The sequence below is a fragment of the Tinamus guttatus genome, unplaced genomic scaffold (genome assembly GCF_059628265.1).
Source record: "Tinamus guttatus ecotype Peru unplaced genomic scaffold, ASM5962826v1 Tinamus_guttatus_pri_ptg000402l, whole genome shotgun sequence".
In the NCBI taxonomy this organism is placed as follows: domain Eukaryota; kingdom Metazoa; phylum Chordata; class Aves; order Tinamiformes; family Tinamidae; genus Tinamus; species Tinamus guttatus.
In genome coordinates this window covers 2,396,647-2,416,636 of record NW_028288936.1, presented here as the reverse complement: position 1 = coordinate 2,416,636, position 19,990 = coordinate 2,396,647, and the positions used below count along the sequence as shown (strand labels likewise).

The 19,990-nt window shown below is 38.3% G+C and overlaps 1 protein-coding gene across 1 annotated transcript in view; it reads left to right on the top strand.

The window, feature by feature from the left end:
- Window positions 1–19,990, top strand: part of PRIM2 (DNA primase subunit 2) — an 89,730-nt gene that overhangs the window by 26,916 nt on the left and 42,824 nt on the right. Inside the window, exons 7-9 of the mRNA XM_088531224.1 lie at window positions 6,238–6,305; window positions 12,705–12,777; window positions 13,645–13,830. Of these exons, the coding sequence (XP_088387350.1) occupies window positions 6,238–6,305; window positions 12,705–12,777; window positions 13,645–13,830 (327 nt within the window). The remainder of the gene's footprint in view (window positions 1–6,237; window positions 6,306–12,704; window positions 12,778–13,644; window positions 13,831–19,990) is intronic.

The window sequence follows — 19,990 nt, the reverse complement described above, 5'->3', positions numbered from 1 at the left end:
TCACCCTAATATGCAAGTGAAACGAGTATATCCACATGTAATAATGATGCCGGAAAAACAGTTCATTTGCCAATTTAGACATGGTTTAATTATTGAAAATTTTCACTTTAAAGACTAAATATTAATCTTCAATAGAAATGCTATTCATATGTTAATGGGAATATGAAAGTTAAAAACTCCAAAGTCAATTAATTTTAGAGGCAAGTGCTGCAGGAAAATATTGTGAATGCCTTTGACAAACCCTGAACAGAACTTAGAGTTCAGTTTCTTCAAAGTTCTTAAAGTATTAGGTAAGTGTCTAGAACATGGTAGCAGTGAATTTCCTAACAGTTGTAATCTGTTTCTTCTGCTGTGGAAATTCTGTCCCTTGACAGATTAAACTAAATGACCAATGATATTTATCTGTGGATTTTAAATTTTTAAATATAGTGCTTTAAGCAACGTTGGTGGTAAGCAGTACCTCCCTGCTGCTAACTAAGAGTCAAAAAGGAAATGGAGATCAAAGTGTTTTTTTAATGCATTAAATTACACAAATTGTATTGTGTTTTTAAAAAAAAAAAAAAAAAAAGTACTTTGGAATATCAAACATTTTACCTAAATAGTTTTAAAACATCTTAGCTCCTTTCCTATGGAGAATGTGTGCTGTGTGTGCTAACACTTCACAGAGAATAAATGTAATATTGTTTGCTTAGGTTTTTATCAAGCATATTCCATGCAATTGCTGCTGAAATAACTTTTAATGCCGGAAAAAGCCTTGATAGAAGTTGTGTACTAAAAGTGTATACTGCTTAAGATTTGTAACATGTTGCAAAAGGTTAAAAACCAAACTTTTTTTTTTTTTTTTTTAAAAGACAATTGATCAGCACTAAAATGTCAACTGCCTAGGTAGAGCCGTATAGCAGCATGTAAATATTGTTCCCCTATTTCAGCTTCCTTAACTGCATAGCATTTGCATTGTGACATTTTGTTGCAGCATTAGTAAGGTGGTTGATGTTTTGGAATCGATCACTTTTTCTTGCTGTGAGACACTGCAGTTGAGTTGGATCTTGCAGACTTTTAATGTCTTTTCTTCGAAATATAAACTTCTTTTTTTGACAAAGTAGGTTTCATGACTGCTTAGCAGTTAAGCACTAAAGAATATAATTTTAGCAGAGTGGATAAGGCCACCATGTAAGGTTATCATTCTAACATGTTAACTAAAAAAGGCGAAAGCAAACAATATGAGCAATATGAGAACAATATTCCTTGGGGATATTCAAAAGCTGTCTCAACAAGGGCATTGGCCAAGTATTTTAGGTGACCCTACCAAAGGAGGGAAGCTAGACCAGATGATTTTTAAAGCTCCCTTCCAGTTTCAAACACAACTATGAGTCTATAGTAGGTATCTGGAAGACTTCAGAGAGGCCGAAAATTCACATTTACTACAAGGAGAGAGCTCTTTAAACCTCATAGGTTTATTGTTATTAAGATCCTATGCAGTTTTAACCTAGAGACTGAAAATTTGTGAAAATAGTTCTACTTTAAATTCATTTGCTTTCATTTGGAGATTTAAGGTGCTGTTAGAACTGTGCAGCTACAACTCATGGTCTCTCAAGGCTTTGTAGTCTGTTGATCTTAAATTTTGTAACAAAAGTTGGTCGGTCTTAACTACAGATTTGTTTCTGTGATTTCTCTTGTGCTTTGGTCACTCTTCCACTTTTCTTTTTCATTTTTCTCTGTGAGTTTAGCTTTCGGAGTGTTCTGTTCTCTTGTAGTTAGACTCTAATGCAATAACTTTCCATCTACTTCAGGTTTTTCTGCGGGTGAAGAATAGGTCTTAAGCCTTTGTTATGTTTTTGTTATGTTGTTATGTTTTAAGCCTTAAGTTATGTTCTTTTGGTACTACTTTGCTTAATTAGAGCTGTTAAAACTAAACCGGAGAATGAATTAATCGGCATGTGATCTCTTCAAATTAAAACCCAGTAATGGGGCAGTGGAGTGAAGAATAGCTGCATAAAAAAATCTATAGAAAAAAAAAAGGTGCAATTTTAGGAAAATTTTAACTGAGGCATAATAGTATATATTGTAGTATAAAGTATTCTTGCATTTCATTTTAACACTCTGGGGATGGGACCTAAAATGTGCTCTGGACTAGTGTTTTAAATTTAATACCTAAGATTGTAAAACTTATTAATACAATTTCAAATGAAGGTGGTGATTATTCTTGCTGCTTTTGGAGGCAGCTTCTTGTCTACATTGCTGGAGAGTCTTGGGACTGAACATAATTCTGTCTAGGTGGGATTAAGGTTTATTTTAAAAAGGTATTTAAAAGTCTTCATTAATAGTAATTTTGACCCTATGTATCTTAGCTTCTTGTCAAACACATATAGTTTGTGTTTTCTTGATCTTATTTTATTTTTTTCTCCTTGGATTATAATTTTGTCATTTTCTTTAAACTTGGCTCTGCTGATAGTGAAGACTTTCAGCTCTGCAAGAGGAGGTGTTGTAATGTGGGACAGAGCCAGCAGCTTTAATAAATTTTATACAGTCCAGTCGCAGCCATTTTTGGTTTTACATGAGATAAAGATGAGTTAACATAGAAAAATACTATGAAATCTGTGCATAAGTTGAAATTTTATGAATATCTTGTGTGAAGTGAGTTTAGACATGTGCTTAGTGGGGAAGTGAGAAAAACTTTTTTTAATTGAATCACGTAGAAGAGCCAGCTTTATGTAAAGCATTCGGATGCACTCAGAATGATTAAGCAATCGGTTCTTTCCCCCCTCGTCCTCTCCCCAGTTAAACTTTTTGTGCTGTTTGTCCCTATCATCCTTCAGGATCTCCCACCTACCACATGCCAGCTGACACAGAGCATATATGTGGCTTGAGTGGCATAATGAAATGATCAAGCTGAAATATGTTTTCAGGAAAAAATATGTATGACTGTTTTTTTTTTTTCCCCCAAATCCCCTTAAATTTCTATCTGTTTGAAGAAGATAGCATATAACTAAACTTGTCAATCCATAGATGCTTACATCTAAATTGCATTTTAAGCCAGGGTATCTTTGTACGAAGAAGAGGCCAGGAATGTGTGAGTTTGTTACATCAGGGAGAGCTAGTTAAGATTATGAAGAAATGGAGTGGTGAATCTGATAGCTCATTTTCAAAGGAAATCTAAAGCTTTCTGGATGCTGGGCCTTGAAATTTGCAACTATAAAATAAAAATCGACTGTGTAATAAAGTGACTTTACATTAATAACCTCTGAGATAAGCATGGATTTATAGAGATTAAATTTCTAACATAATCATTTTAATGCCTATTAAAACACGTAACCAACAATGGTGACTGCAGTAGAATTTGTATCCATATTTGGATACCTTATAAGCAAAACTCTGTTACAGGGAAGTTTTATAATTTGGGCTGTATGTGACTTTAAAAAAAAGCACTGAAAATATATCAATTTTGGATGGTTAGGTTGGGACAGAATTTATATGTGTAAAATAGTGAAAATAATGATGGGGGAGAAAAAAGAAGTTTTAGAAAAAAAAATCATCTTTTCTCCTATCAGTAGTTCAGAGAACAGTCTGTTAATCCTTTTGTATGCCTAGTGCACATAAAATGTTTATGTTCATCCTGGGGTTCTTAACACATCTGTATTTGGAGTTTTCTTGCTTGTCAAAATACTTCGATGCATTGATCACATCTTTTTATGTAATTCGTAGGGGGTTTAAGTTGATTAACGTTTAAGTATTTTTGCTTCTTATTTTTATTTATTTTTTCTTATTTATTTTGCTTAGTTTTGGATTTTTAAAAAATCTTTCAGGTTTTTATGGTCATACCCATAGTACATCATTCACCTTTCCTTTTTAAATAGGAGTCCTATATGATGTTGTCTTGGCTTGGGTTCAAAAAGAACTGAAGAGGTAAAATCACACTAAGCCTACTTACAGTTTGAATTAGGAAAGAAATGGGAAGAACAGTCTCCCCGGGGGTTCTGGAGCCTAAAACAAACAGCAAACAAACTCTTGGGCTTTTGTAATTGTGTGCAGGGAAATCACAGGTTGAGGATGTGTGTGTGGTCAGTGTGACTAAAGGAACTCCCAGTTGTTCTTGGAGTGCTTACCAGTTAATATGGAAATAGTCTTCATAACAGCATACATTTTAGGTTCTCTAATTCACCCACCTAAAGATTTTTTTTTTTCCCTCTGATTAAAAGTGGAAAGAACCTGGAATACCTCACTAGCCTGCCTCAGCTCAAAGTAACCTCTTTTAAAGCCTTTCTTTCTGCGCCCTCGTAAGCTTTGCATGGTGTTCTTGCTAAATATTCAATATGAATTATTAACAAAAAATCTCACATGGTTTGACGACATATTAAAATCTTGCAGAACACAGCTAATTAGGACATCTCATCTAGAAAGTAAGCCCTTTGTAAAAATAAAAATTCACTTTATTTCCCCCCTGGAAAAAACACTTGGAGGAAAAAATAGCTCCTACATCGTAACCTGAAAATCAAAAAATTTACACACTCGTAAAGAACTGAGACAAGTTAATTGAGCCACAATAATCTTGTTCGTAATTGCTGTACATAAAAATGTCATTCCTTTCCTGATAATGTGGAGCTGCTGCTTAACATCAGGCTTGGTGGCAGTCTTGCTCTTCTCTTTTTAGAGAAGATACTAAATCTTCAGTAATGGGCTGTTTAATGGGCTGGCCTCACTTCTGTATTGGGGAGGAGCAGAACAAATCTTAGACGTCCACCGGTGACTTCTCATTTTTTTACCTTGCTTATTGTTTGAAATACCCCTGCTAAATCTTCAATTATTTTGATATTCATATGGTCGTCCAGTCTCTGCCTCCTTCGTATGATCTCAGGTTGCTGCCATCCCAGTGCCATATGAGCATGTTGTTCTGTTGGTTTCCTAAGAGCCAGTAATGCCGCACAGTGCCCACTAGAAACACAAGTGCTGCATACAGCTCGTAAAGAGAAAAACTTCTCGTCTTGCTTTTACACTTCTATGTGATTGCAGAGAGGTGACTTCCCTCTTCTTCCAAATTACCAAGAGGCACCTGGTAGGCCTGGGACTAACTAGCATGAAGTCAAACACTTAAAACTGCTGTAGTTTCTGTTTTTACACAAAACAGTTTTTACAAAAACCTGTCTAGGCCTACAGTTAATTCACTGCTTTGCTTCCTCCTCTTGCTTAATATTCTCCCTGCTCTCCCCAGTTGAAATGCTGTGTGATACTGATACATGGTGCCTAGTTTTGTTTAGCAAGCTGCTTCACACCTCACAGCTTTTTATTAGCTCGAGGATGTCTGCATGGTCTTGTTTGCTGCTTGCTCTGCCCAGCCTTTGTGTCCTCTGGGCCTCAGAACTGGAAATTTCTCAGCTCTGCGGTGTTTAGTATTGCCTGCAAATTAAACTGCTTCAGCATGATTAGAGAGCTGGAGCTGTGCTCTGTTCTTGACAGTATTTTGATGGCTTTTGCACATGTAACTTATTGGAGAGCATCTTATTGCTTTTTCTCTGGTAAGATGGTTCTTTTGTTCTGTACCTTGTACAGATGAAATGAAGGCCTTATCTATACAGTAGATTTATACAATAGAGTTTGGCACAGAATTTCTCACGGTTATAAATAAAAGCCTCATGACAAACCACTAGGCACAGGTTTTTTTCTGGTACATAATTCTTCGTGGGTTGTAAAACTTGCTTATAACTGTTTAGCTACTGTTCCATAGTAGCGTGACGTGTACTTGTTGCTTTAAAGAACAGTAAAGATTTTTTTCAAAACAGTAATATTTTAAATAGACATGACATAGCTATAAGAACAAGGGCAGCACCCTGCTACAAGGAGGCTTGTCAATATCAAGAGTTAGATAGTGTCAAATATTACGTAAATTTATCCTATGTAAATATTATAAGGCTCAATGAACTACATTTACATTATGCCATTGCAAGTAGGCTTTGGTAGAACACGTCCAAGTATGTTTTGAATAAAGTAAACAGCTTTATAAGATGCTTTGCTATTTAATTAATATCATTTTTTTAATTTAATAAAATTCTTATAACTGTTAACATTTTCAATATGTATATATAAATTTCAGGTTCTAAAGGGCTGTACGTATTTTAATAGAAGAAAGTCTTACCCAATGCTGCAAAAAGTAATAACATTGAGTAATTTCTTATATCATTCCTGCTGTATGCTAATAATTTTTGAAGATAATATTTTATTAATTGAATTTCTGCTTTCTTCTAGCTGACAGCACGATCACTACCTTCCATACAGTCTGATGAGAGACTACAACCTCTGCTCAATCACCTCAGGTAGCATAAACAGAAAGCATAAATGTGTTCTTTCATACAGATAAAACAGATTAACTTTCAGTTTAATAGAAATCTTAACTTAAATTGTATGAAAAAATAATATGGCTGGCATTGCTGCTTCTGAGAGGTAATAGAAAAATACCTATAGCTTTTTTGAAAACCTTTTTCATATTAAGTGCAAAGTTGGTAAGTTGCTTTATGAACGAAACTCATCATATTCCAAATCACAGTATTCAGAATATGTGCTTGCCTTATTTTATATTTTTATGTTTTATGTTCTTTCTAGAAAACTGCCACTCCATCCCTGCTGAATGGAGCCCATTTACTTATTAAATGGGGTTATGGAGAGAGCTGAAAATACGAGCCAATAGTGCTCGACAATGCAGTTGAAAAAGCCTACCTCTCTCAGGAGTGTATAGAATATAAGGTCTTTAAAGTTTGGTTTTTTTTTTTTTTTTTTTTTTTTTGAATGGGTTTGGGAATGAAGAGTAAGAAAAAACCCTTTTTTAGTATATTTTAGTTTAGACATAGATTTGATCTTCCTAATAAAGGTGATTATTTTCTACTGCTTTCTATATTGATTGTGAGAGTTTACCTCATAAGGTAGTGCAGAGGAAGAAGACCAAGCAGCTAAAGAGACACTGGTTGAGAATCACAGAATAACATAGCTTGGAAGACTGCTCTGGAGATGGTTGTGTCTAACCGTGGCTCAAAGCAGGTCTGGATAGACAGTGTTGCTTACCTACTGACCCAGCTGAATTTTCAGTATTTTATAGGTTAGAAATTTACTTGCTACATGTCAGGAAGGAAAGCACTTCTTTGTAATGTACACACCTATGCCCAGAAATCACTGCAGTGGTATGGAATGAGTTGGAAGTGGAAGCAGTGAAGCCCCATCAGGACAGCAGGGCAGCTGAATCCAGAGCTCGTTAATGTGTTTGTCTCCTGGGGGGCTCTTCTGCGTGATGCAACTGTGCCTCAAGTGCTCTGTTCCTGTTTTGGTTCAAAAACACCCAAATAATCTCTTTGCCAGTAATTTTTTAAGGCATAGGAACAGTTTCAAGTCTTACTGCTTGTAATGTACATGAAAATAGGAAATAGCTTTTAGTGTATCTGTTTGTCTGTTTATGGTTAAACATAAGAACAGTGAATGAGAAATCATCAAAGTTAACTGTTACATAACTAGCTGGCGAATACTTCTGAATGCAGATTGCCTTCCATGTTTTTATTACCATTCATCGTATTGGCATTTTCAAAAATACTCTTCAGCAGCATTCCTTTCACCATTTGAAGCTAGAGCAATTAGGTTAGCTTTTTATAAGTGATGCTCTCTGAGTAATTACTGAGAAATGTGATTTTTCTTCTGATATATGCTATGCATCTATATAAGCAGAACAGCCTCCAGTATCACAGTAAGCAGTCTTTTATGTCTCATTTATTGTATGAGGACTGGAAAAGTTTCAAAAAAGCTGAGAGGTGCTTTATCTTGAATTTATTATATCCTACTAATTTTTTGCATTTTCTGATACTAAATTGCACTTCTACGTTAATCATTTTGTGATTTGCATGCGTTTTGCTTTTGCCAAAATGGAGGGGCAATTTCCAGTGCATTGTGAGTAACTGGGGGGGGGGAAAGCTATGTCAATAATTACATGTTGTCTATTTTAAACGAACGTGGAAAAAGGCGAAATACATTTAACCTTTTATCTTGCAAGATGTCATGGGTCAGACAGATGACCAAGTAGATATTTTCTGTTATTTCTATGAAGCGATGATTCGTTTTTACTTTGTCCTACTCATAAAGAAAAGGCAAGTATTGGTTTTAGGGTTTCCTCTTCTTTGTGTGATATTTCTTTCAGCAGTATTTTATTTTTGGCATATGTCAACAGAGCAGTATGAGGAGAGTGAAAGCTTAGTTAGAAAAGTGTGAAAAGAGCAGGCAGTTGAAGGTTATGCAGCACTGGTGGCTGTTAATGCACTGCACATTCATTGGCAGCTGTTCATACCTGCCTGCGACTTCAAAATTAGCAAGTCCTCGAAAAAGGTCATTTTGCCAAGAATTATGTCTGCATAGATATTTTAAACCTGCCTATTTTTTAATGAGCATGTATTTTGTAATTGGACTCTTCTAGGCCAAAGTTATTTTATGTGTGACTTGGATGCTCTTTTTGTCCTATTTTGTTTCACTAACGATTTTTAATACTAATTGTAACAGACTGAATGAAATAAATAACCTTTGGTTTTAAAAATATTTGATATAGAATGGTGCTTAGGGATTTCACATGCTCCCAGTAGGCTACAAGAAGGCTTAATGCGCTAAATCTTTTGCAATTATTATTTTAGTAACCAATTATAGCTCATTAAGGAAGCTCTAGAAGCATCTGTACTGTGTTAATATTCTAACATAACTTTGCAGAAAAGGAAAATGTGTCCAAATGCGTGAGAAATACTCTTGCTTCGTTATTCAAAGGTATTTTCCTGATTTTATAGTGAAATTACAGTATCGTGACACTGCTTAAAATCTTAAGCAGGAATTATTTCAAAGATGGATGAAAGTTGTCATATGTATTCTTATCAAAGGACTAGAGAACTGTGCCCGTGCACTGAGCCTTGTTTATCTTGCAGCACGTTTTTACTCTGTGTTCCTGTTTTTTAATTTTCTTTTTTTTAGGATGCCTGCTTATGCCTTAGTGTTTTGAATGCATTGAGTTTGTAAAATTACATATCAGCTCAACTTGTGCTCAAAAAAAAACATGTGTGAGAGGGGAAGCAGGGACAGGCAGCAAAAAAGTGTGTCAGAATTGCTGGGGTAGTGAGGCATATGGGGCTAAGACAAGCAAGAACGATTAAGGATAATAAGAGGGATTTTACAAGGAACTTTACATAAGGAACTTCTAGGGTAAAATGTCCGCTAACGGAAGCCGGAGATAGCCTAATGAGTAATTCACTCTTTTTCCGTATTACCCATCCAGAGGATTGTGGAGAGAATGGCAGAGCACCAGCACAGGGCTACTAGAGAGAGACACTTTGACTATGTGGAAAGGCTGAGGGAATTGGCTTTGTACAGTCTGGTGAAGAGAAGGCTTAGGGATGATCGAATAAGCTGCCTACAACTATTTGAAAGGCAAGCATCACAGTACTGGGGTTTCTGAGGTTGCCAAAAGATATAACAAGTGGTAGTCGTCCCATATAGCAACTTGAGAGGTTCAGGTCAGACACCAGGAAAAACTTCTCTGCTAGGAGAGCAGTGCAGCAGGCTGCCAAAATATGGAATCCCTGTTCTTGGCAGCTTGAGGACTCAACTAGAAATAGCCCTGAGTGGTGTCCTTCCTGAGAGGGAACAGGACCAAACTGTCTTCTGGCGTACTTTGCAGACAGTGTTTGTATGATTACACTGAGAGTGTCTGCAAATGTTAGTCCGTGAAAATGATAAAGAAAACAACTATTTTGTAAGTTCATATTTTTGTGTGTGTGCAAACATGTTCATCCTTATTCTCATTAATGCTCAGAAATATGTAAAGAATATTTAATACCCTACTGTGTCACTTCCTATTTTCAACATCTGCAAAGATCTAACTCTAGTAGATGCAATGCTATAGTGAATGCATCCATGATGTTGCACTGCTTGTCAGAATGATCCTAGAGCTGTTTATTTGAAAGACTGAGATTCTAGTATTGGAAATGTGGATATGATGATTTCTTCATATACTAACAATGTGAGTGTATGTGTGAACAATCCCTGGAGAAGTTCATACATCCAGCAACTGGAGCACTTTTGATAAATAGTTCTTGTGCATCTAGGTAAGTAAGAACCTTGATCAGGAAGTAACCATAGAAGCTCTGTGGAATAAAAGAAAGGGATGAATCAAAAATAAAAGCTAAATTTTGGAAATCATGAAGAGGGGGAAGAGGACAGTCACAAGCTTGTTTGAACTGTGTTGTCCTAGTGTGTTTTCAAACAGTAGCAGGCTATTTGGTAATGCTCACTGACATGAAAAGGGAGGAAAATTATCTGTAGAATAAAGGGATTCTTCTTGCTCTTTTGCAAAGTTCTCAAGATTGCCATTATTTTCGCTTTTATTCCTACTAAAAATCTATGGAGAAAGCAAACTGTGAGGTAATTGAGGGACCTGGAAAATCTGTACTGGAGAAGATCAAAAGACCTGATACGTAACGCTGAATCCCAGGACTCCAGTCTGCTGTACTTTTTGGAAAAGGAGTTTATTTAGCTAGCCAAGGCTGCTGAGCAGTCCGCTTTATGCCCAGCTCCAATATTTACCATGTATGCTGGATGGATAGCGCATGCTGAGTGCTGCCTTTGAATGCAGGTTTGTGGAGCTGAGTTCCCTGGTGAAAAGTGTAAGATATCAAGCAATGTTCACCTTATAAAGGTCATGTGCTACTTTTTAATGTAGTGGGAATTCCTCATGCATACTTCCTTCCTATTTGCTTGTCATACTGTGAACATTTGAGTTGTTCAGAGTCTAAAAACTTTCCTCCCTTTTTTTTTCCTTGGCATTTTGTTTCCTATCCCTGCAGTAGGTGGTTTTACCATGGCCTGTCGGCAGGATTCGGAGAACATGCCCTCTTTTCAGCAGCAATGCCTGAAGTTTTATTGTGTTCCTGTGTAGTAAAGGGCCACCTCTGTGTGTCTCCCCTTGCCTGGCCAATGCTTTCTACAGATAGTAGGAAGAGACCGATTGCCTTATTGCAGTCATACCAATGCTGAAAAAAGGCTAAGCTAAATAGCTAAGGCCATGAAGCAAATCATCTGAAGGGACTGTATTAGTTTGCTACCCACACTCATCTTGGAGTGTGATAACTGTCTTGAATGGTCTAGAGTTAGGCTGCTTTCTGTGCTGTTGCATTTAGTCTTTGGGACTGTTATTTTTTAAAAAATTTTGTTCATAGTGTGAGTGCGTAAAGTGATGCTGATCCATTTTGCATTTGGGTACTAATTTAGTAGAATTGATAGTAACAGAAATGTTCAACTTGTACTTTTACCATTCTTACTATTCTTTTATCTATTCAGCGAGGCAGGTTTTCCAGAGGTCTCATATTTTTTAGCGAGTTTGGTACTGTTGCAGTTTTTAGTGAAGCGAGCCCGCCCTGTCTCCATAGGACTTCCCAGTTCCCTACCTTGCTGCCCTGGACATCACCCAGCGTTTCTGCCGTGTCGGTGGAGTTCCTGCAAGCCGGCACTTTGAGCATTAGCCCTTTACTCGCCCTTTAGAGAGTGGTTGCTCTTGCTGCTCTTGGCTTCGTCAGGGCTTCGTCAGGGCTTTTGACACTGTCCCCTGTAATGCCCTCAGTGGTAAAGCGATGAAGTACGGTCTAGAAAAGTAGCAGAACTGCTGGCCTCGAAGGGTTGTGGCGCGTGGCAGTCCCTCCACCTGGAGGCCTCTCAGCAGTGGAGTACCCCAGGCCTTGGTAGTGGGGGCCAGTCTTGGTAATGAGGATCAAACCAGGAAGTTTGCAGTGCACTTGGATCATGGGGAGAGCTTGCTAAGCTAGAAGGCTGTGCTACTGTCCCAAGGGACATTGAGAGGCTGGAGAAATGGGCAGAGGAACCTGCTGACCTTGGGCAAAGGGAAACCCTTCCCCTGGGGAGGGAAGTAACTGTGTGCACCCAGACAGGCTGGGAACTCGCTTGCTGGAGAGCAGATTTTTGGAGAAGAGTGTGGAAGTCATAGGTGGCCCCAAGCTGGCCAAGAACCAGGAATATACCCAGGGGGGATGAGGAGGCTGAGAGCCTCCTGGGAGGTCTTAGAGTGCTGTGAGCAGGTCGTAGGAGGTGCAAACATCCCATGGGAAGTGACTGAGGAGACTGAGCCAGGCTTCTCTTAGTGGAGCCCAGGGAAAGGACAAAGAGGAGCAACAGGCACAAATTGCAGCGTAGCAATTTCGCCTAACCATAAGATGAAAACTCTTACTCTGAGGGTGCTCGAGTCCTGGGGCATGTTGTTCAAAGGGCAGGCAGAGTGACCCTGCTCTTGTTCAAATCCTGACCGACTTCAGGAGGCCCTGAGCCATCTGGTGCAAAAGAGCCAGCTCTGGGCAGGAGCTTGGACCAGCTGATGAGCAGAGGTAACCTCCAGCCCCAGCTGTTTTACGGGCTTCTGTGGTCCTAATTCGGAATGACTCCTTATCTCCCACTTCAGAGTAAAGAAAGGAAGGAATCCCTTTTCATGTCGTCTCTAATGTTGGTTTTATAAATCTAAATGCTTTACATACCTGTCAAATACTGGTTTTTTTTTTTTTTTTTTTTTTTTTTTACCATTATGGAAAATATATAACCCTTGATGTGTAAAAATAATTTCTTCTCACATTTTTAAACTGTTGTAATTATTTTGAATGAAGTGATATATTTCATGTTGTACCGTTTGCTTTGTTTTTCAGCCATTCTTACGTTGGTCCAGACTACAGTGTGCAAAAAAACACTGGAAAAATTTCTCTAGAACAAATTGATGCTGTAAGTTCTCTATTTCTGTGATATTATATGGTGATATCTACCTTCTTAAAATTAAAACCTCTCTTTCTGTACATAGATAGCATAAAAAGTCTTGATTTCATTTTTTTTAAAGATTTAACTAACAACCATAAAAATATTGATTTTGTGTGCTTTCGCAAATAGCTAACATAACTATATAAAAAGAATGTTTTTTAATTTAATTTTGCAATTTTTAATATTTAGTTAATAGTTTCTGTTTTGTAATGTTTATTTGGGAGGTTTTTTGGACTTTCCACTTAAAGACTGTAAATGCGCATGAACTATGCACAGACAAATAAAAACATCTTGCTTTATCTGAAGTTTAGAAGTGATATATTTTGTTAGTGTGTTTTAACTGTGGCAGTGTTCCTTTTGAACTTAACTGTCAAAAAAATAAAACCCATATACAGGTAAGTTTGAATGATGCTCTCTTTCTGAGATTCTATATTATGGCAAAAAAAAAAAAAATCTGCAAAGCAATCGCAGTGGGCTTTTCTCCTGCTCATAGTTCCTCAGAGGTGTTAAATACCTGTTCAAATCCACCTTTCTGTTGCAGAAGCTAAAATAAAGTAGCAGCAGCTTTGTAATTGAACTGTGGCTATATTTCTGACAGCAGTTAAAATTTTAATACTTTGTAGCTGAAGACTAACATCTGTGCTACTCTTTCACATTGTTACTGGATGGTTATTGAATTTGAAGGTTTAAGAACGCACTTTTTATCTTCAGTTCAAATGATCTCTACACATGCATTTCTGTCTAGCTGTTGGTGTTTTCGGAGATAATCACTAAGTATACATCCTCCAAGCAAAATGGACAGTATGTCTTAAACACATGTTTTCCTCTTGACAGCTCTCTGTGAAATCATTCCCTCTTTGCATGCGCCAGCTGCACAAAGCCCTGCGTGAGAACCATCATCTCCGTCACGGAGGCCGGATGCAGTATGGGCTGTTCTTGAAAAGCATCGGTTTAACTCTGGAACAGGCACTGGAATTTTGGAAGAAAGAATTTACTAGAGGAAAAGTAGATGCAGACAAGGTAATTCAAATGAGTGATATCAATGCATATGAATGTGAGGATGTATTTAATGTGTGCTTTATGCTGCCTATTTGAAGAGGTGCTTCTTAAAATTGTGCAAAAGGCATGTTAATGTTGCCTTCATAACCAAGTGAGAAAAAATATTATTCATTTTCTCACTCTTCTGAAGTATGGGAACTCAAATCAAGGCATAAAACCAGAGGCTTTTTAGAGATGAGAACTAGAAAAATGCAGTCCTTTAAGTTCTTTCTTAAAGTCTTTGTAAAGGTAATAACTGTAACTGCTGCTGGATACTGGTTAATTTCTAGCTGAATTCAGGAAATTGTAGATTTTTTCAGTTGCAGTTTCCTATATTTAAAGGATACTAAAAGAACAAGCCCTCAAAGTAACAAAAAATGTAAATGTGTGCGTGTCAACACTCACAGTTGTCTTATACCTTGATACAAGGACCTAGGTGTATGCAGGTGGATCAAGACACTTCCCTGTAGCATCTCTGTTTCATACACTGCATAGGCATAGACAGGCCTCTAATATTACAGTGTTGTAGTTGATGAAGTTTGTGAATGATGCAAAAGACGGTAGTTACAGTATTTTTCACACAGAGGTCACTATTTCTATATAATCTTCATAATTCCTTTGAATTTCTAGCTGTCTTTAGCCTCTTGAGGGGAGCATAGAAAGCTGGCTTGAAAGACTTGTTACTGAAGTTAGCAGTCTGTTATTTACAACAAAGTTATACTGTTCTGAAGAGTTAAGATGAACACAATTCTTACTGTGTTCATATCTTCTTCTTTTGATATTTTTATTTTCTGAATATCATGCCATTGTTCCTTTTCTATGGGGATAATTATCCTATCCCCAATAGTATAAGAATGGGGATAATTATACTATCTTGTTTTACTGGAACGTTGTGAAGGTATGTGCATGATACTTGGTGAAGACTAAGGTTAACTGTTCAATAATGTCTGGTGGTGCAAAGAGGAAGGATTTGATTTGCTACAAATGGTTATGGTTTCAACATTCATATTCTGTATTTAGTGGCAGTAATATTTATATTGGCTGTCAGTCTTAAGACTTCTTGACACACAACTTCAATCTCACATCCAGCAGCAGCAGTGTGCTGCAGTGCCTATCACAAGCATAAACACAAGGAAAACTTGACCCCAAGAGAGGAAGTGCAGGCGTTCCCCATGATTCCACGATAAAAACACTGTAGAAAAGATTGTAAAAAGGGTTTTGCCCTCTGAGAGGAATTTGCAAGTGTGTAATAAAGTGCGAAATATATTCGGTGATTAAAAACGAGCAGGGCTCACAATGCACCAAAATTGGTAGTGATCTATTTGGAGTAAGTGATCATGAAGTATGTGCTCACAACAGATATATGCAGAGTGTAAAGTGTTTTTGCTTGAAGCACCATAATTAAAATTACTCTGCAAATTACTGGGCTAGAAATATGTAAATGGTAAATTGTTGTTGTTAAGATGATAGGATCAACTGTCAAGTGGTGGTAAATGCGTTCTGAATGTTTATGCCAATTGGCTTCATAACCTCAATGTAATTCTAAGGTATTGTTTGTTTTTGTTTCTGTAAAATGTAATCCTACTCCGAAGCAAAAATATTAATTACTTTACTCTTTGATCTCCTGTTTCTTCATATTTTTAAAGATCTTTATTCCTAACTTTAAAAGAGCAGGGAAAAACCTGCCATGGCTTTTAATATTTGAAAAACTTAAAACATACAAAAAAATCTAAAGAATAAGGTGAATCATAGAATCAGTAGCAAGTTAAAATGAAATAATTACAACATATTTCTAAAATGATCTGAGAACTAAAAATGAAATCCACTTTTTGTTATTTGTCTGTGGGTAACTTTTTCAGATCTATTTAGGTGATTAATTTGAGAATATGAAATGAGGCTTGAAGGCAAGGTATTCAGACAAAGGAAAATGAAATCACTTTCTCTGGCTAATAGTCTAAGTTCTTATAAGGATGGATGATTTTTAAGGAGGGCAGCTTATTGCTTCCTACTTTGGTGTATATATCCTTGTGTTGTGTTGAAATGTTCTCTTCCAGTTCTTTAATTATTTTCTACTATTTACAGAAGAAATAGTAGTGCTAGTTGTGCACTTCGAAAAACCATTCCTTTGATAACTGCTTATACAACAATGAATTTATTATTTTGTCAAATATGATACTGAAATATGTATAAATACTGTGCAAAAGCTTAATAAATCTCTCAGTATATTTTAAGGCATTAATTTTGCTCTATTACCACTTTCATCCTGATGATAGTTGTAGATTGTCTCTTTGCAAATGATAAATGAGGCCGAGTCTGGTTGGAGGCCTGTGGCCGGTGGTGTCCCACGGGGGTCGGTACTAGTACCCAGTGCTCTTCAACTTGTTCATCAATGACTTGGACAAGGGCACAGAGTGCACCCTGGGCAAGCTCTCAGATGATACCAAACTGGGAGGAGTGGCTGACACTCCAGAGAGGTGTGCTACCTTTCCGAGAGACTAGACAGGATGGAGAGTTGGGCAGCAAGGAACCTCCTGAGGTTCAACAAGGACAAGTGCAGGGTCCTGCACCTGGAGAGGAATAACCCCAGACACCAGTACAGGTTAGGGGTTGACCTGCTGGAAAGCAGCTCTGTGGAGAGGGATTTGGGAGTCCTGGTTGACCACAGGTTAACCATGAGGCAGCAATGTGCCCTTGTGGCCAAGAAGGCCAATGGGATCCTGGCCTGCATCAGGAGGAGCGTCGCCAGCAGGGTGAGGAGGATGATTCTGCCCCTCTCCTCAGCTCTGGTGAGGCCGCATCTGGAGTATTGTGTGCAGTTCTGGACTCCCCAGTACAAGAAGGACATGGAGCTTCTAGAGAGGGTCCACTGGAGAGCCATGAAGATGATTAAGGTACTGGAGCATTTGTCATACGAGGAAAGACTAAGCGAGCTGGGCCTGTTTAGTCTGGAGAAAAGAAGGCTGAGAGGAGATTTGATCAACATGCTCAAGTATCTGAGAGGTGAATGTAGGGAGGATGGGGCCAGGCTCTTCTCTGTGGTGGCCAGACCACAGGACGAGGGGTAAGAGGTGTAAGTTGAAACACAGGAAGTTCCACCTCCATATGAGGAAGAAATTCTTTCCTGTGAGGGTGACAGAGCCCTGGAACAGGCTGCCCAGAGAGGTTGTGGAGTCTCCTTCTCTGGAGATCTTCCAGACCCACCTGGCTGCCACCCTGTGCCACGTGCTCTAGATGTCCCTGCTGGAGCAGGGCTCTTGGACTAGATGATCTCTAGAGGTCCGTTGCAATCCTAAGCATTCTGTGATTCTGTGATCTCGTCTGTCACTGTTCCTGCTCAGTTTGCAGAGTTGGTACCTGAGCGCATCATCGTGTCCTGCTCAGAGCAGCTTTGCTCTCAGTCATGTCACACAGACAGCAAGACTGTCTTCAAATCCTGTCTGCTGGAACTCTGTCCCCTGTAGGATATGATGGTGACATTGTTACTTGGCATGTCGCTCTCTCTTCCAGATTTAATCTTCTATATTGGCTTTCTCCAGTTTCATATGGTTTTCTGTGGCAGTCAGTCACAACCAGCAATAAGCTGGATTTCTTTCTTTTTTTTTTTTTTTTTTTTCCCCAGTTGTTGTCAGCTATTTTTTCCATGCCTGGGAGAAGAAAGGGCAAGACTCAGACTTAAGCCTTGCTAAGGGTCATTATGAAGGTTTTGATTCTTTACTAATGAACTTCAAGTGATTACTAATATAGTCTACGTATTTCCATCCACACATAATTGTGTATGAGACTGATGGCAGACAGCCCACACACATTTCCCCTTTGATGCTGTATATGGTTATCTCACATGTCTTCTTGACTTCCTTTAAGAAGTGATGAAGTTTGGAAAAGAAGATATATCCCAGATATCCCAAATGAGTTTTGGTGATTCAGTTTCCTGGCTCTTTCATTTTTTTCTGGAAATGATCCTAGGAGGTCTTTGACTTTGGATCCAAGACTGAAACTTTACCTTGATTGGAAGCAACTTGTGATAAATGTTTCTGCCAGGACCAGCCAGGAGTGCTACAAGATGGTTCCTGAAGGTGGATTTTGGTCAGTGATCCGCTTTGAATTTACTTCTCCTACCTTTGTAAAAAGCCTGGCTTATACATTTAGCAGAATGTTTGAGGTTGGAAGGGGCCTTTAGAGACCATCTTGTCCAACCCTGCAGTTCAAACAGAATTACAAAGGGCAGGCTGCTCAGGACCCTGTGTCTCCAAGGAAGGAGACTCTACAGTCTCTCTGGGAAACCTGTTGCAGTGCTCAGTCACCCTCGTGGTAAGGGAGCATGTTTGAATAGAACTTCCCATGTTTCATTTTGTGCCTGTTGCCTCATCCTCTCACCGGGCACTGCTGAGCGGAGTCTTGCCTGTCCTATTTACCCTCCTTTCAGATATTTATATGCAGTGATAGGTTCCTCCCCTTCAGTCTTGTCTGGCCTGAAGATTCCCAGCTCTCGCAGCATCTCCTCATGTGAGTGCTGCTCTAGTCCCTTCACCATCTTAGGAGCCCTTTGCTGCACTCGCTGTGCTTTATCTTTGCTGTCTGGGGCAGCCCATTGATGCATAGTCCTCCCGGAGTGGCCTCACTAGGGCTGAGTAGAGGGGAAGGGGAGTTCTCTGCTTCTCCTGTTTTTAAAGTGAATAGAGTTTCTGGTTGTCAGAATTTGGGTCCTTTCGGTGATTGGATGGTTCTTATCAGCATCATGTTGGTATTCATTAGGCAGACCTGTGAAGTGGACTTGATTCTTTGGGTGCATGTTCAGCTTGTCTTTCTGATGCTTGAATCCCATCTGATTTGGGAGATCTTTTGCCATTGAAGAGTGTGGGGCTTTACTGAAGTTCTTGGTAAGTCTGTGTTGCTGACCTTCTGATTCACTGGCTTCCCACTGATTTGACTTCTCTGTTTTTGTTCTGCCACAGTCACTGTGTTTGAACAAGTTCTTTTCACTTGTAACTTCTGGTGCATGAAATGGTTTCCAGATGAAACCTGAATCTGCACCTGAGTTGTTTTTTTGGGCTCTGGGTTCATGTTTCTTTTTGTGAAGTTGGTGTTTGAGGGCAGAAGATAATCATGCCTTTAAGACTTGCTCCCATACACTCTCTTACTCAGATATACATGTCTTCCTTCCTTAAGCCCTTTTTTTCTGCCAAGTTTGGGGCTGGTGTCCCTTCCCAAACATGATCTTAGTGTCTCAGTACTCTTTCCAAATCCTGTGCTTGTTGAGTTGCAATCAAGTTTTTGCAAATCTGGATGTGATGTGGGCTTTTTCCTTTAACCTTTAAATAAGTTTGTCATGCTTTCTACCACTCAACAATATTCAGAATTGTTACGGATTAATTTAATACAACTGAGCAGTCTTCCATAGAGTATCAAACTGTGGAGCTAGATGGACATAAATGAAATATTTGCTCTTTGTAAGAAGAAGCAATGTTTGAAAGTTTACGATCCCCTTACAAGCTAACAAATATTCTGCTTAAGAAATGTGAAGGTTATGTTCTTTTTTTGTTGGTGTCATAATAAAACATTGAGTTTTATTGGTTTTATTTATTTTTCCTTTTTAGCATTTATATTGGATACACTCACTTTTGAGTAACAAGAATATTTTCCATACCAGAAACTTAATATAACTCCAGAGGCAGATAGGTTTTTTTTTTATATATACTTGTTGCAATTACAAATTGATACAGATTATGCCTTCAGAGAAACCTATTTGTAAAACTTTTAATCCCTCATAACTATGAATAGATTTTTTTCAAAACTACTCAGCTATTCCCAAGTTTGTTGGCTGCAAAACAGTGTTTGGGCAGAAGATGAAACCCTGCAGGAGCTGTGAGTTGAGTAACTATTCATATTAATCTTGGATCATTTTATATAGCGTAATTGCATGGTGTTTATACACAATGTATACATTTTGTTTTGAGATTCAGATCAGTTTTTAAAATTGTTGGAGTATTCTGAACAGCAGTGAAGTGTAGATTCAAGTGTCTCAAGTGGTTAAATCTATCCTTGGATTATTCTAGGTATGGTAAAATCAGTATAATCTGCAAATAAGGTGCTCTTCTGGGGGACCAAGACAGGCTGGGAGAGTGGGTTGATGGAACCCAATGAA